This window comes from Hesperophylax consimilis, chromosome 24 (assembly GCF_061612785.1).
Source record: "Hesperophylax consimilis isolate HC1 chromosome 24, BYU_Hcon_1.0, whole genome shotgun sequence".
In the NCBI taxonomy this organism is placed as follows: domain Eukaryota; kingdom Metazoa; phylum Arthropoda; class Insecta; order Trichoptera; family Limnephilidae; genus Hesperophylax; species Hesperophylax consimilis.
Genome location: NC_142859.1, coordinates 21,083,728 through 21,101,581, shown reverse-complemented (window position 1 = coordinate 21,101,581; position 17,854 = coordinate 21,083,728). Strand labels below are relative to the sequence as shown.

The window sequence follows — 17,854 nt, the reverse complement described above, 5'->3', positions numbered from 1 at the left end:
TTTTTAACTATTATTATTTAGTGTGTGCGAAAGAGCGAAGACGCTTTTCGACATACTTGCTTATAACAGCTGTTTAACACGAAAACCAATGCCAATGACAGTGATGTAGTGGTGAAATCTTTAATTTTTTTGTTTTTAATTGAAAAAAAAATGCTACCGGACAGCAAAGTGCCAATAACATTTTTTACTCCAAATGTGCTAAGGAATAGCTGGTTAAAGTTTTTCGGGTTAGAGCCGATACACCCTGTATATAATATTGTTAGAAATAAATTAAAATATTAAACGGAACTGTGTATATTTTCAAGCCTCTATGTGGATTTGGACTGAGGAATTAATAAAATAGTTTGTTCTAGATGAATAAACAAAGAACAACTCAGGAAGGCTTGTGTTACGATTTGGCACTCGGAACATCATTAGGTTTGTAAAGACAGGTATATAATATTATGAAATAATTATTGTATTTATTACTTTTAGGACGGGTTGTTTCAGAGAATTTTAACAATTCTTCAAATTTCAAAGCTAATTTTCAAGTTCTGTTACTATTTCAGGTCTGTCAAGTAACTGGCTTAGCTGACATTCACAGAACCCGAAAATGAACGTTGAAATTTGATGAATTGTTCAAATTCTATAAAACAACCCATACTTAGAAATTCCAATAAAACAGTGTCTTAACAAAGTTTATTATTTTCGTTTAGTTAAAATGATGCCAATACAATTTTACTATTGACGTTTATAATTAGTATTATTGATTCAATGAAAGCAAAGTGAGTCAGAAGTCGGGACAGAATTGTGCGGCGGTCCTTCCTCTTTGCCTACCCCTTTGTTATGTGAATACCAAGATTCCCAAATTTCTGAAGACTGTGGGACTATGGCATCCCAAAATGTGGTATGCTTTGAAACTGAAGGGAGTGGGGAGGGAAAGGAATTATGAAGAGAAAGGTTGGGAAGTACCTACCTTGCAATTCAGATCTGATCAGCAAACAATATAGCCATATGAAGCAACGTTTCGATTCGGAATGTTGAGAATGTCTACCACTCTACAATGTTATACTTCATTGAGGCTACAGCGTTCAGCGACCAGATCAGAACATAAGGAAACTTTCCATCTTCTTCTTCCCCTAACCCTCCTTACTTCTTTCACTAACACACTTCATGTAGCCTAATTTCCCAATAATTGATGCTACAGTTCAACTGACTCCCAGGCAGCTAAACTATTTGCAAGAGATAAAAAGGGCGCTGTGTTAGGTACTATGAGCGCCTTTGCTCCGTGAGTCAGAAATCAAAACTTGGCAAGTCGGCGCCCGGAGTAGACTGCTCCAATTGCGCATGCACAGGGCCGGCCCTGCCAGGCAGTTATGAAGATCATTTGTCAAAGACAAAAGTTTATACATTGACAATAAATTGCATCTCAAGAATCACAACAACAATAAGACTACCCTTAAAGAATCTCCATACAGTGCTGTACCATTCGCGATGAGATAACAGACTGTCCCTGATTTTTTTTTTATAGGGAAGCTATAGATCTACTGGCTCCAATTAGTTATGTAGACCATTTGTGAGAGACAATAAAAATCATAATTTGACTAAAACTTGAAAAAAGCCTTGAAAACAATCAGACTATCCTTGAAGAATCTCCATCCGCGGTGAGATAACAGCCCATCTTTGAAAATGGGGATGCTGTAGATCTACTGGCTCCAGACAGTTATACCATTTCTGATAGACAAAAAAGCCCAAAAATTGACTAAATTCACTGCATATAAAAACTGAATTGAACCAAGCAAACAATCAGACTATCCTTGAAGAATCTCCATACATTACTGCCGACATCCGCGGTGAGATAACCGTTGTGCCTTGCGCCTCGTGGATACATCGGAGAAAGGGGGTACTGCTGGCTGGTATAAAAGCCAGGGTAAACACCAGATCACTATCAGTCAGCCCAGTGAGTCCACAGCCTGAAGTTCTCTTGTTCTAAGTTCAGTGAAAGCATCAGCAAAATGCAGCCTATTCGAGTGAGTGCGCTATCCCATACAAAACGCAGCAAAAAATATAAATCGTGATATTGTTTTCGACGACGTGAAAACATTTTTTTTTTCGGAAATATACTTTTAGTAACATAATTTTTTAGTGTTCGTTAAGTTAAAACTTATTTATCTACTATAATTTAACGTTAACGCTGGTTGTATTATCACGAGAGCTTTCGTAGAATTATTAATTAGTTTACGATAATTTAAATATACCTAAAACTATCGTGATTTATTTTTGCGGCTCTTTAGCAGAAGTTTAGGACAGCGTTAGTGTCCACCATGTTTAGGGCGGATGTTGGAAAAGCACTGAAGGAGGAAGGACAACAGTACGGCGTAATACCCCAAAAATAAATCGTGATAGTACTTTTGGCCTTAAAAATCTCAAATTATAACAGAAAAATGTACATTTATCTGGAAAGTACTAATCTGGTTTCCCAAAACAAACATTTATCAAATTTTCTAAATTTAAAATAGAAAAGACGAAATAAATTTATCCAAAGAGCAAACCAACAAATCCAAAGCACGAACATTTCAGGATACATATTTTTGGCGATATATTTTTGGTGTACCAATGTGCCAATTTAAATAGATTTTCAAAATAAAATGAAATCCCAGTTTTCCCTACAAAAAATGCGTTACACCTAAAACATAGCATTTCTAAAAATAAAAATCATCATCGTCAAAAAATACGCATTTCTGTTGTTTATGCGTGAAACTTTAGTCTTTTCTGTGCGAAATTATTCAAATCCAATGAACTCAAATTTGCTTTGAATTTAAGTGTCATTTTCAAAATTTTAACTGCTTGTTTACGAATAAGATAATGTAGGTAGCTACCTACCTACAATCATTAGATTGAATAGTAATTATTTATTTGAAATGTGTATTTCTTTTGTTTAAATTTTTGACAGATTTCAACGGTGTTAAATCAAAAAGTGAATTTCGAATATTAATGTGAATTTTGTAAAAAAAAAAAAATTACTATAAAAAAATTGACAATATTTGTTTTTGAAAGGAAATGATCCTGAGGCAAATATTCAATAAATACTTTCAGCTTCATAAATCGCTTACAATATCCAGTATTTTTCACGGGTCTGCGCTAGTAATTTCAATAAATTCATTTTGATTTGAAAACCGAAAAGATTAGTCGATAGTAGATAGACATATATCATCGATGACTTAAATACAATTCCGTAGTACATTATTTTGATATATCTCATGAGGTCTTGATTATAAAAAATCGACTTTTCTCTTCTTTCTATAAATATAATATGCATGTATTATATATGTAAACATTCCGGAAGAAATTCTCTAAATGAAAGTAAAAACCCTATTAAAATATAATCTAAATTAAGCGCACAAACAGACAGACGCAGATAGCGACTTTATTTTATAAAAAAAAGATGCATAAATAATTATCAAGACGAAGGAATCGGTAAATTTCTATTCACTTCAATATATCAAAAGCATTTTTTGGATATATAAATTAAAGTAGCTATAGGTGGGTATGTAGACAAATCATATCAACAGCCAATTATTATTTATAATGAAGGGCGTCCAATTAGATTGTTAAGTGAAAAGGTTTTTACGTAAGAAAGAAAGGTGTGATTTACCTATTGAGAATTACGTCGGTCAATATGTAACAGTTTGGCCCAGAAAAGTGAAACTGTACCAGTAATACATAACCATTTATACTCTCTGTGTAAAATAATTTATTTATTTATTTATTCATTTTCGGGAAATCGACAGTTTACATTTAATCAGTTTGTACATTATATAGTAAAATAAAACCAATTATGGATTTCCTCCTTGTGACTTTACCTCTACTGGGACAGCATAATATGGAATAAGTAAATTAAATTTGTGAGAAAGGAATATGAATTAAAAAATTTAAACAAAACAAAAGATGTATAAAACGAATAATTTACAAAATAATACATTTATAACCATGGAGAGAGGTTGTGGATATAAATCAAATCATAATGGAGATATAAACAATAGAGACATAAACATTATTCACAAACCATCAGAGAAATATTCTTTTATGGACCTCTTATATTTGGTAAGTTCGCAACTGAAAATATCAACCTTGGATAATACGCTATTGTAATTATTACATAGTCTGTTCAGGCAAGAATTCTGCTTAGAGTATAATAATTATACGACTTATAGTATTTATAATAATATAAGTCAGGTTAGTGATTGCAACGCTTTCAAATACCGTAAATAAAAAAAGCTTAAATTATTGAATATAGCTTTTACAAACAGCTTCACTCGCGTGATAAATTACTGTACAAAGAATTTATCAAATGAAATGAAATACTTTTCCGGGATTAAAAGTAGCTAACGTCGCTTTCCAGTCCTCCAGCAATCCCTATGCAAAAAATCACGCCGATCAGTCGCTCCGTTGCGATGTGAAAGAAAGACAGACAAACAAACTTTCGCATTTGTAATGTTAGTTGTGATTATTAATTTTCTAGCAGGGTGCAATTTTGTTACGATTTAATTAGTAAGTACTCATTTATACACATAAATGTTGTAATGTAACAATTTTATTAAATTTGTGTAAATATTGTTTGAGTGTAGTTTTTATAGAATAATTGTATTGCCACGAAACCACATTAAACTATGCAAACAAACGCAACTAAATAATAAGCAAAACAAATGTTTCAGTCCTAAAAATTAATCCATTGAAAAAACCGTCTTTCTTAATTTTGCAACTTTATATAAATATATTATAAGTGAATACTAGATATCGGATTAGATTATATATTTCTTGGGAAAAGAGTTATTTATGGAACTGTGCCTTTCAGAAAATTTGTTCAGCAATGCCATTTCCCGTTTTTATCGTTAATTTTAATCATAAATTTGGGAATTGTTAGTGCATATTTTGGAATTCATAGTGCACAGTTCACAAATTTGATAGTGCATAATAAATATCTAGTGATAACGATAGATATCAAATTAGTGCTGTCAACAACTATATAAATTTTTGTGTAAGGTGAAAATTTTACATTTTTACTATTAATATTTCGTATGGTGATAGACTTTCAGATGCGAACGCGAACACATTATGTGACTAACTGAAATTTACCGAATAAACGGTTAAAAACGAATTTACCGGTCAGTTAGAAAGACATACAAGAAGATTGAGAAATTTATAAGAAATAATCTCTAAATGGTTTAAACTAAAGTCGCTATCCGCGTCTGTCTGTTTGTGCGCTTGGTCCTTCTAAACTACGCAACAAATTTTGATAGTGTTTTCACTATCATTGAGAGAATTTCTTGCGGAATGTTTGTATATATAATACATGTATATTATATTTATAGAAAGTACGGAAATCGATGTTTTGTAAACAAATAGTAAAAAAAATATTTTCGGAAACTTACATCGCTAATGGTGGCTAAACCTTCTGAAATATATCAAAATAATGTGCTACGGAATTATTTATCTTAAAAAGGCCTACAGAAAAGTCCGCGATGGTATATGTCTATCTCCTAGGGATAACCCACAGCAACGCCGGTACACATCAGCTAGTTTCTCTATAGACGACAATTCACACAGACATTACTGACGCTTGATATGTGCGACATATCCGTCGAGGTATCATTATTTTATATCGAAATACAAAGTACCCGAAAACAAAGATAGTTATACTTCATTGTAATCAGTAATCACAAATCTATTATTCACCGAATAATCGGTAAAAAATAAATCATTTCAAGTCTACCGATAAACTGGTTGGTTAACGGTTTTTGCAGTCCCTGTCAATCGGTTAGGATGGCGTGCCAGAAAACAGATGAAAGTGAACGATATAGCATTATTATTATTGGAATAATGTTATGTGTGGCACGAAGAAAGGGAAACCTAGTAGTTTTGCCAAGTGGAAAGTACAAGAAGTCGGGGTCATTCACTGATAAAATTTTTCCAAAAACAACACTCTCACAGATACCTTTGTGGGATGTGTGAGATGGATTGCACTAATCTCCCTAAAATCCGGAATTAAGAAATTTTTATTATTATTATTACCGAAATTAACAAAAACTCGGATATCCCAGTTATTAGAATGGTAGATACTTTCAGTATCGCCCTGATGAAAGACCGCCATTCAGAATCGAAACTTTGCCTAAATGACTTTAGCCGTGTTTGGTGACAAGATCTGAATAGCGAGATACTCCCTCATCATTTTATCCTCATCTCCTTCTCCACACTACCATTAGCCTCACAACATACCACAATTGGGGATACCATAGTCCTACTGGTGAAGGTTGGTAGCAGTTGGGACCCTTGTGCGTATTCGCATTAAAAAAAAATACAGGGCCCAGTAAATCCCCCAAGAAATCGACGAAACGGGTATTTACATAGTTACAACATAATTATAATAATCGTAATTAATACATTCTTTAATATCGAATAATTAAAATAATTACAACAATTCAAAAGAACCTCTTATAATTATTTTATTGTTATGTAAAAACGTTCAAAACGTGTGCAATAATTTATAATTTTTTTCTCACGAAATTTTAATTGGCTCAGTGTTTTTTAAAAAATGTGAATATATTTCCTTCTAATATGCTATAACCAAATAATCTTTTGTTGCGCGCAATTTCATCAGATATATTGTTAAATTCAACAAAATTAATTGGACCACAAAAAGAAACAGAAATTGAAATATTACACGGACCAATTTGCTTAATTCATTGTTCGGGTGCAAGATCACTTAAGATAGAGATTCTAAATCTGTACTGTAATTTTTGTTACAAAAAAAATTATTAAAAAAAAACCATGCTCGACATAATTAAAAAACCATGTTTTTTTACAAAGAATATCCCAAAATGCAAAACACATTCCTAAATTCCTTCAGGATATACCATTTAGTTAGCAATTAATTAGTTCACGAATATGACGACAGGACGAATTCGTTTCAAGAATAAATTCGAAAAAGTTATCGATTAGCACAAAAGCTTTAAAAAACGAGAGAGCAAACGTATAAAACAATTAAATCCACCTTGAATTGGGAACAACTTCCGCCTATGGAGCTTAATTATTCTTCTTTGAGATGCATCCAATGAGAAAGATCGATAGGAGAATTAAATAGATAAGATAAAATAGAAGTTAAATATTTATTTTTATTATAGTGTATTGGGGAAACAGTTTTACAATATTATATAAACAATTACATTTTACACGTTGCATTAACCAGTTAAGTTTCCACATAAAATTCATGTTACATGCAGAAAAAAACAGAAAAATGTTAAAAAAACAGATTAATGAAAATTACTGAGATATCTTAGATACCTATCTTACATACAGCAGTGGGAGAGAAAATATATTATTGTATTTTGTGCAAGTACTTCTGAAAAATGAATGTTGTGCGTAGTTTTTGGGGGTAAATAATTAAGTTAAATAACTTGAAGCAAAGAAAAATACGAACATTCAGTGTTTGAAAATATGGCAATAACAACGAATGTTGACTTTTAACTCCTTTTCGAACCCAAATGTTTACTTGAAAGATTTTTAAAAAATTGGCTACTCTCAAATTTTAAATAGGTGGATCGCGAAAAAATATTGTTCCAAAATGTGGGTCGCCTTGCCACCCACTTTGAGAACCTTCCCATTATGCAATATAAGAACACATCACAGACAATAGTTACAGTAACGAAGTAACAACTAGTTTGCAGTAACCGGCAATCGTTTCAATTCAAAATAACGAGAATTTAGCTTTCGAAAGAGAACAGTTCGAGTCGGACACGAACAGTGGAAATGCAAAGTGATTTTACGAAGGCGGAAGCGTTGCATTGAAGAATAATTGCTATTGCATCTTGCAATACACGATTCTGTAATAACGCACCAATTTTAGACAGATAAATCTCGCATTGGCCAATGGACCTAACTCGCTTATGGTAGAATGCTGGACACAACAATGGATAAGTATAGGCGAAAAGATAATGTATTAGTGTATTTAAACAATGCGAAATATTATTTTAACTAGGCAATGTGTAATGTGAATACTGCACACGAGTACCAACTGCCCAGTTAGTGAGACACTGGCATCCCCAATCAAGGAATTCAGATTTGGTCACCAAGCACGGCTATTAATTTTTTTTTCATTGGAAAACCCTGAGGATAAAAATCCCTCGGAGCATATGTCGTCTATGTAGATGCTGTATGGGTTTTTTTAGAGAAAATTAAGGAGCGGAAGTCACCAAACGTAGCGAACCACTCGGGGTGACCTATGGCAGAGGTGTTTGTTATCCAATTAATGGTTCCGGGGGCGGCGGTACCCATACCCGCCTCCCAAATTGAATGGCTATAACCAGGGCGATACTTCATGTTTATACGCCTATACTATACGGTGTCCGGAAAATCATAGTATCTCCAAGCGGGAACCTGGTGAATCTACTTGCATCCCATTTGGAGTCAATTCTGTGGTAGCCATCTATAACATTTTTGTTTGATTTAAGCTTTTATTAGTAAATCGAGTCCGAAGCTAGAATTTATTAAAGTCTTATTTAAAAAAATCGCTTGCTATGAGGTTGATTGATATCATCTGTTTAATATATTTTAAATTGCGTCGAAGACAGTAAAAAACGGAAATCCTAAGATCTAAAAAAATAAGTTTAGTTGGGTTCTCTATGTGTTGCAGATTCACCAGTTTCCCGTTTATAGGTACTAAGAGTTTGTTTCACCGTGAATAATTCGACTTCCGCCAAGTCATTTCTTTTACAGTAATACCCGTGGAAAAGTCAAGTCTGACGTGATAAGTGACTAATTTGCTTGACGTGCTAATACCTTCCTGAGATTTCAGAGCAGATAACATCGAATCTACATTAGTGCAACGGACCTACAGTAGAAAACAGCATCCAATGGCTTCCTGCTTTGGACCATAAATAACTAGTATTATTCATGGACCGCTGTAGACAACCAAGACTTACATTCTGTACTATTATTATACGAGTGTAATTGTAAATATTGTTACATATTGTTCGAGAACTTCACAAGTAGCTTGCGAAATTTAAGATTCTATTCATACCTATCAAAAGTTGAAATTCTAAGATAAAAAAATGTTATGCCTGGTAGTTATAGATATAAAATAGTTTTTTTTAAGACGTAATAAGAAAATAAAGTCGGAATCTCAACGACGTTAGTGAAGAAGACGTGTACAAAAATATGCGACGCGCGGACCCAGTGTATTGGACCGACCTACGGTCGAATTTGCACTAGCAAATAAAGTGAGAATCTTAATGACATAAGTGAAGAAGGCGTCTACAAAAATATTCAGCAAGCGGCCCAGCGTATTGGACGGACCTTTGTCGAATTTGCAGTAATTTATTTAAAACAGGTTTTCACTAAGTTCAATTTATTTTAGAATTATAATAACGACTAAATTGCTGAACATCAATACATACCATTTCGGTGATAAACCCAAATATACTTAGGACGAGTTGTTTCGGAGAATTTGAAGAATTCATAAAATTTCAACGTTCATTTTCTGGTTCGCACCTTGCGCCACAATATGAAGTATGTCAAAAAAATACAAATAAATAGTAGTATTATCTGTGTGTAAGGATAGAACGGCCAACCTTATGATTCCAGAGATATCCTCATTTTTAATGTCAGCGCCATACAAATTTTTCTTAAAAAAAATTATAACTCCTTCATTTGTACACGCAATTGCTTCGTACGACATTTTATAGCATAGTAATGATCAGCAGAATCTATTTCTAGCCAAAAAAAATACCATTGAAAATTCAAGTCTCTATGTCTATGAAAGGCGATTTTCAGCCCACTGTGCGCCGTCTTGTTGAAAGAAAACGTTGTCCAGATCAATACCATCCAATTCCGGCCATAAAAAATCATTAATCATCTCTTGATAGCGCAATCCAATCACCGTAACTGTTGCTCCAGCCTCATTTTCGAAAAAGTAAGGTGCAATGACTCTGCCGGACCATAAACCGCACCAAACAGTCACACTTTGAGGATAGAGAGGCTTTTCAACAATAACTCTTGGGTTTTCCGAGCCCCAGATGCGACAATTTTGCTTGTTGACGAAGCCACCGAGGTGGAAATGGGCCTCATCACTCAAGATGATTTGCATTTGATTCACTCAAGTGAATTTTAATCATTTCAATGCGTTGTTGAAGTGTGTATCGTTCCATTTTTATTAATGGCGTAGTTTTTACTTGTCAAATGAAAAAAAATGACAGCTTCAAAAGTAACATCTACCGAAATAGCGGGCTATTCAAAATAACACTTCTTATTGGAAAACCCTGTATATTCTACGATGGTACGGGCTTTTACAAACATATGATATACATAATAGTTTAGTGCAACAGTAATCAATAAATTAAAGTTTGCTATTAGTTATATAAAAATTCAACGCAGAAGAATAGTCTTATGCTTAGCTTTTTTATGTGAATACTGCAGAAGAATCCCAACTGCTCCCAATCGTTCGGAGCCAGTGAGACTATGGCATCCCCAGTCGGGGTATGTTGTGAGGTTGAAGGTAGTGGGGAGAGGCAAGAGATGAGTAAGGAGGAAGGAAGAGGAGATTGCCTATTCAGATCTGATCACAAAACATGGCTTAAGCCATTTCAAGCGACGTTTCAACTCTGAATGGTGGTCTCTAACATCAGGGCGATACTGAAAGTATCTTCCACTCTGGAACGTGCCGCAATTATACAACTTTTTTTAAAGTTAAATAACACAAATTACTCAAACAAAATCTTGCGCACGCCGGGATTTGAACTTTGGCTTGCTAGTCGAGAGCCTTACCCCTCTACAACGAAGGCCGTCATTAACTTAGTTAAGTTGTTAAGATTATTGAGGTATGTTACTATATTCCGTGCAGTTGGAGACATCTAAATTATTGCCAACTGCATGTAATCAAGGTACAATTGAATATCTAAATTACTCAGTCCTGATATTGTTGTTGCAATTAAAATGAATTTTCAATCGATTACTTCTAGTTTCAAAATCGTAGGTGATTAAATCGGGGCTGTCTACAATTTCATTAACAATTTTAAACGGAAACGGGTCTTCATATCTGAGAGTTTTAATAATTTTAATAATTTTGATTCTTTCATGAAGTGGTTGTTATTTAAGTAATTGTACGCGCTGCGTAGTATTGCAATCCATAAACATACAAACTATAAATAATATTACATTATTTCAAATTATTCTTCTAGTGCCTTCTCTTATCGGAGATTGGTTTCTACCTGGAGACAATAATCACTACAGTTAAATACATTATTTCTATGTTATCTACAGACGAACGTATAAAAATCTTGCTAAATTTTAATTGATTTTTTTCTTATTCCAGAGCGCTCTCTTAGTAGCCTTGTTCGTTGTAGCGGCTCGCGCTGGCTACGAGAGCTACGGAGGTCACGAGGGAGGCTACGGAGGTCAGGAGGCCAGCTACGGCGGCGAGGAGGCCAGCTACGGAGGTGAGGAGGCCAGCTATGGAGGTCACGAGGGTCAGGAGAGGTTACATGAGGAACACCAGGAGGACGAGCACGTTGACTACCATGTAAGCTTATATTTCTATCTAAAGAGCTACGGAGGTCACGAGGGATGAGAGGTCAGGGGGCCAGCCAGGAAGGTCACGAGGGTCTGGAGAAGTCGCAGCAAGACAAACACAAATGAGAAGAACTTGATATTTCTATACATTTCATGACAAAAATAAATTCAGATTTGTGTGTTAAATACATAAATATAATATGTACAGATCCGTGTGTATGTCAAGGTTCCATGATAACTCAACACAGTGATACTTCAACACACTTCTAAAAAGTGATATAAAGTCATTAGAAACGATGCAAATAAAAATTAACCTAACCTACTTAACCCAGTTAATAAAGTTTTTGTCATCACTTTCCATGACTTTATATAACTTTTTAAAGATGTGATAAATTATCATTGTGCTGATTTATCCGGTCACCGTATGTCAAATGGGTAAACTCCGCTGCATGCAAGGGCTCACAAGGGCTCAAGGGGATAATATCTACCAGTTTTCCCATCATATACCTACTATCAGACTTACTATCCATTTATTTCCTTAAAAACAGCCTTACCCACACTTGAAAAGAAGAAGATGATTTGTTGAATTGTAAATTATCGCAAGTACAACATTCGAATTCGTGTCGTGTACCAAGAAGGTGCAATCGTAGTGACCTCGTCGTATTATTCACATGCTTTGTGCTCGGTTTGCAAATATCAAAATCATATTAAAGATTATCTCGTTTCGGAGGAAATTTCACCCCGTGAACAGTGCGAGTTTCGTCGAGAGCTCTATTGTCGGGATTCTTGGGAATTCAAGGTAGGCTGTTCCTTCATTCCACTTTTCCCGTGATTTTTCAAAACCAATTAAATGAGCTTTACATTGTCGTTTTATTGAGGATTTGATTTACAGTTCATTTACGTGTAATAGAACACGTTATACTGACCTTTATCTAATCATTATAATCAAACTAGTAACAATGTACATAAGTAAATTTAAAGTACAATCACCTTAACCGAAGCATTAATTTATGCATATTGATTGACTTACGCAAGTCTGTACTAATTAAATTTAATAATTAAGCAAAGTGCATAAAACATAATTTTGCAAGCACGCGAGATAATCAATAATTTGTTGTTGTTATGACAGACAAATAATGCTAGCGTAAAATTATAATCAATTTCTCTGGACATCGCCGTGATCACGTGAAACTTCACGCAGCGTTGAAGAAGCGAGAGGCACCTCTCCGCATACAGTCATGTAACGTGGTACGTTCGTTTTCTATTCACCGATGCAGTTACCGTTGTAAAAACTGCACTTACCGGCTAGCGATTTCTGAACTAGTTTAGTGGATTCTCTCTCAGGCAGTTGCAGTGAGAGTAGATTTAATGGTTATTTATTGGATCAGGGACGAAAATCTGGTTTTAAATGGAGTTTCGATTGTGAACTGAATAGATGTTACAGAACCAAATTGTTTGTTTGGACTATTCTTAAAAGATATTACGTTATCTCACGCAGTTGCTAGTAGATTAATGGTTATTTATTGTATCTAGGGCGAATACGGGGTTTAAAATAGGGATCGAAAAGTGAATTTTATGAATTCGAAATGTATTTTCTTTCACACATTTGCAGTGATAGTAGATTTAATGGTTATTTATTGTATCTAGGACGAATACGGGATTTAAAATAGGGATCCAAAAGTGAATTTAATGAATTCGATATTTATTTTCTCTCACACATTTGTAGTGATGGTAAATTTAATGGTTATTTATTGGATCTAGAACGAATACGGGGTTTAAAATAGGGATCCAAAAGTGAATTTGATGAATTCGAAATATATTTTCTCTCACACATTTGCAGTGATAGTAGATATAATGGTTATTTATTGGATCTGTGACGAAAACCGACGTTTAAATGAGTTTCTGAGTGTTAACTTGAACGGAGATAGACGTTATAGAGCAAAATCAGGAAGATTTTTTGGTATAGTATTAAAAATCAGTCTCATTGCAAATTTTAATATTAAAGGTAAGTGTGTCGCAACCAGAGTTAGTATAACATGGTACTGACACAGATGCATTGCGTGCATACATCACTTTTCAAACTTGTTATTCGATTACAGAAAAGATAATGCCAGTGAAAATGAAAAAAGGACATTTTTAAAAGAATTAATAAAATCCACTGGAAACTTTTAGAATGAATACCCTGTTTCTGAATGTCATTTCACAGGGCCATCAATGTCGGATATATACCTATTTTATGTTTAATAAATAAAATAAAATCAATACAAATTACACACAATCCTCAGTGTGTGTGTTGTTTGGGTCAACTATAATAGTAAGTAACAACTATAAGAGTAAGGAAGACCCTGATTATTTAGATCTGGTCACCAAACATGGCTAAAGCCATTTCGAGCAAATTTTCAATTTTGTAATTCTTCCTCAAGGTGAGCAAATATACTACACATATTATCGTAATGAATTAAAAGTGAAACAACACAAATTAATTCAATTAAATTTAGGTGCGCACGCTGGGTTTTGAACCCGCGACCTTCGGATTGCTAGTGGAAAGCCGTCGAGGCATAATAAAAGAGCGGAAATAAAAGAAAAGCAGGCCATCTCTGAATAAGGAAGAAATCAGGATTCCAGTTACATTGTTTAATTTACGAACACGATTTCCTGAATGTTTGCATAGAGTTTCGTTCTGAATTCTAGTGCGTATACTATCAAACGAAAGTTTGACAGAAGCCATCAAATTACGACATAAATATTTCCAATTCGGGGCGATTTCCAGGCCACTGATATTTGGTAATATAAATAATATATTCTTAGTGAAATTATGAGACAGGAACCAATCATTTTTGTATGGATGTCGATTGTCAGTGGATTAATGGATAATGGTGGAACATTTATAAAAAATGTGTGTGTTTTTTTTTGTTTCAGGCCCATCCTAAATACTCCTTCGACTACTCCGTGAAGGACCCCCACACCGGGGACAACAAGGAACACTGGGAGACCAGGGACGGTGACAAAGTCAAGGGTAAGCGCAAACTCTACACAAATTATGTAGAGTTCCCGTCGGCCTTCAGCAATGACCTCCATTATATATTCACCGAGGAATCCATTCAAAAGTTCATTAATGAGATATAATTAATTATATTGGCGTTATTCAGAATTATGTTGATGATGTGGACGGTTCGCCTTTTTCTGCCACTTTGTACCAAGCATTTAACTTTTCCATAAATGCCTTATCCCATGAAAATCTTGCGGGTAAAATAAAAGGTAAGAAAACAGCGTTTTTTGGATCGTTACACCGAGCCTTTAACATCATAATAGATTGTAACACCCGTGAAACTTCCAGAAGCACCTTTGATAAACCTGGTTTCCAAGGTAGTTGCACCAAGAATTTAAGCTTCCCATAAATACGAATCGTAAGCCCCATAAAAAAACCATTAATACCACCCTCGAAGATCCCTCTCCTTTTCATGGGGAACTTGACAACTTTCACTTTTTCAAACTTGAGGCATATTTTGACTGTCTTTATTCCAGGATCTTACTCCCTGGTCGAGTCCGACGGAACCAAGAGGGTAGTAGAATACGAGGCTGACCACAAGAACGGATTCAACGCCGTCGTGCACAAGATCGGAACACCCAAGGAACAGCCTTCCCACGGACAGGAATACGCTCACGAATACCAGAGCAACGACTATGCCCAGGCTTCCCAAGGATCAGAGGGAGGACACTACGGCTACCAATAAACAGCTCATCCAACTTATTTAGCTAATTTAAGTGGCGTGGTCTTGAGCCTATGAGAACGCGCGATCGTACCTAATTTTCCAAAGCCATTTGCCTTAATCAAGAAACGCCGACGCCGCTATTGAACACCGCGTATGGTGTTTTTGAGTTGCCTTTAAAATTGTCGAGGAAAAGATCTGACATCATAGAGAACAAAAAGACAGTTTTAACTGCGAAGCTGTCACAATGAAAATTTTGATTTTGATTTTTTTTAATCCATTAGTAATGAATAACCACACCCATTGAAGACGTCATTGTGTTGTTTGATGAAGCTTTGTCATTTTAGTCGACTCTGGCGTCATAAAAATTTTGAACAATTTTGGAAAAATTCCATAATTTTGGCAATATTATTAGTTTATCCGTCAGAATCGAACCGCTTTCAATTGGTTCAGATCATTTTACTTTTGCTGAAGTCAGATCACCACCGTGTGTTGGTTTTTTGAATGATTAATTCCAAAAGACGGTCATGTGCAATATGTCTTACACCTATAAAGTATTACAACTTAGTCTGCTTGTCTTGCTTTGTTATTATCAGTTATGTATAATTATATTTTGACGCGAGTGTAGGAGTGTACTAACGTACAATTATTATTTAATGTTGTTATTATTTGTTTATATTACCGCCGGCATTTTTCATAGCGCATCGATTTATTTTGATAATTATTTATATCAGAAGAAGGAGATTCATTTCATAGAAATCATTTTCATAAAAGAGAAATCTTGATATATTTTTATAAATGTGTTATTTTTTTATCATGTTTGTTATGTTTTGTATACATTTGGAAAATCACATCATTAAAAATCATCCATTACATGCGAATTATTTCCAAAGAAAATTGTTTCTCGAGCAAGTTATATATTTCTTTTAGAAAGCTGTTTAGTTATAAGTATTATACGATCTCTGAATCTGAATATGTTTTTTTAATAAATATATTTTAAAATGTGAAACCCTATTTTTTCATTTCCCCAAAATCACCAATAAAGAAAGACATTACAATACATCTAGACTCAGGTCTTAGAAAATTTAGATTAAATGTGGCAAGTAAAAAATACTCTTATGTTTCCAGTAAATTTCTAATTCAAACGTTCTTCATGCACGACAAAGACAGACATTAAAAAAAATGTGTATGAACGAAATAAACTAAAGGACCTGGCGGCGTTTTCGTATTCAAAGGTTGCGTCGAATACTACTACATCAAGGCCGACTAGATTTACAATACTAATTTACCCGTGCGCCTTACGGCTTTTGAGGTGTCAAGTGATCATGTCAGTGAAGTGCCATAATAGAGCAACGATAGTTTGTAAATGGTGGCGATTCTTGTTGAAACTCGCTACTGCTGATATGTATGTTGTTTTACCGCAAGCATATAAATAAAAAGAGTTATTTTATTAGACTATTATAAAGTATAATCGAAAAAAAATTCAATGAAATGTTATCCCTTGTGTTTTACTGGTTACCGAGTAATTAAACCACTTTCTCATCACATACGTGGGCTTTTTGGCACTTTTAAGGCAATTTACATAGAGGTAGTACACAACCTTATGCGACGCGTGATAGTTTAGTACTAAATTACGAAATCGAAAGCACTACAGCTGACGTACTTCTTGCGTGCCTTCTATATAATGTGAGGTCTTTGCCAAGAAAACATAACATAGTTAAAATTCAAATACGTTGACATTTTGAAAATTTTTATCCAGTAGGCATGTACAATATTTAAATCCGTTCAACACGATTCTGCACAGGTCTCAACTATTTATGATTTAAAAAAAAAATGTTAAAACTTTATGAATTCGAATACAATACTTTTGGTTGCCGTAAAATAACTACTAGTTTTACCACACTGAACCAAGCACAATATATTTCTAGACGATAATATTGCCGATCTAACGAAGAGTTACGTATATAATCGTTATGCGTACATAACTCGAACGGTTTATCGAAAGTAAACAAAAAACCAGTTTAAATCACTTTTTTATTATGCGTAAGACGTTTTCTTAATTAAAAATAACCACAATTAGAAAACTGCTGTATCTTTCATATTTTATTGGTCGTTAAAATAAATGTGTACACGATAAGAGTATGAGAAAATATATCGTTTTGCATTTTAAATCATCAAGCCTCATGTAAATTCTGACAGAAGATCGAAGTTTTCCACTTTCAATAAAATCAAAATAAATGGAATATTACTTAACGTATCCGAAAACTAAAAACTGTTTTTGAAAGGTGATGAAATACGCTTTCGAATTTTATTATATTTAAATTTTTAATGCAAACTTAAAAAATAAAAATAAATGGCTTTTTACATTTCTTATACTTAAAATTACTGATAACAAAAATATATAAAAACAGACAAATGTTTTAAAACGTTATTGTCACCTCAATTATTTCGAATCATATAAAAATAGTTAGTAAAAAATTTATTAAGTTTTTTCAAATTGCGGTCGAAAACATTGGTTTAATAAAAATGCACATTTGAATTCGTATGTTGTTAATTTATAGATTTCAATATATATACCTAACACCCTTTCGGTCATATTTCTC

General features: G+C 34.0%; 2 protein-coding genes across 2 annotated transcripts in view; one reads left to right on the top strand and one right to left on the bottom strand.

Moving 5' to 3' along the window:
* Positions 1-17,854, bottom strand: part of homer (protein) — a 122,679-nt gene that overhangs the window by 78,709 nt on the left and 26,116 nt on the right. The window lies entirely within an intron of this gene.
* LOC149412077 (uncharacterized) lies at positions 1,935-16,409 on the top strand. The gene is made up of 4 exons (XM_089646466.1): positions 1,935-2,009; positions 11,345-11,551; positions 14,461-14,557; positions 15,067-16,409. The coding sequence occupies exons 1-4, from the start codon at positions 1,995-1,997 to the stop codon at positions 15,273-15,275; spliced, it is 528 nt and encodes a 175-aa protein (XP_089502592.1). The 5' UTR covers positions 1,935-1,994; the 3' UTR covers positions 15,276-16,409.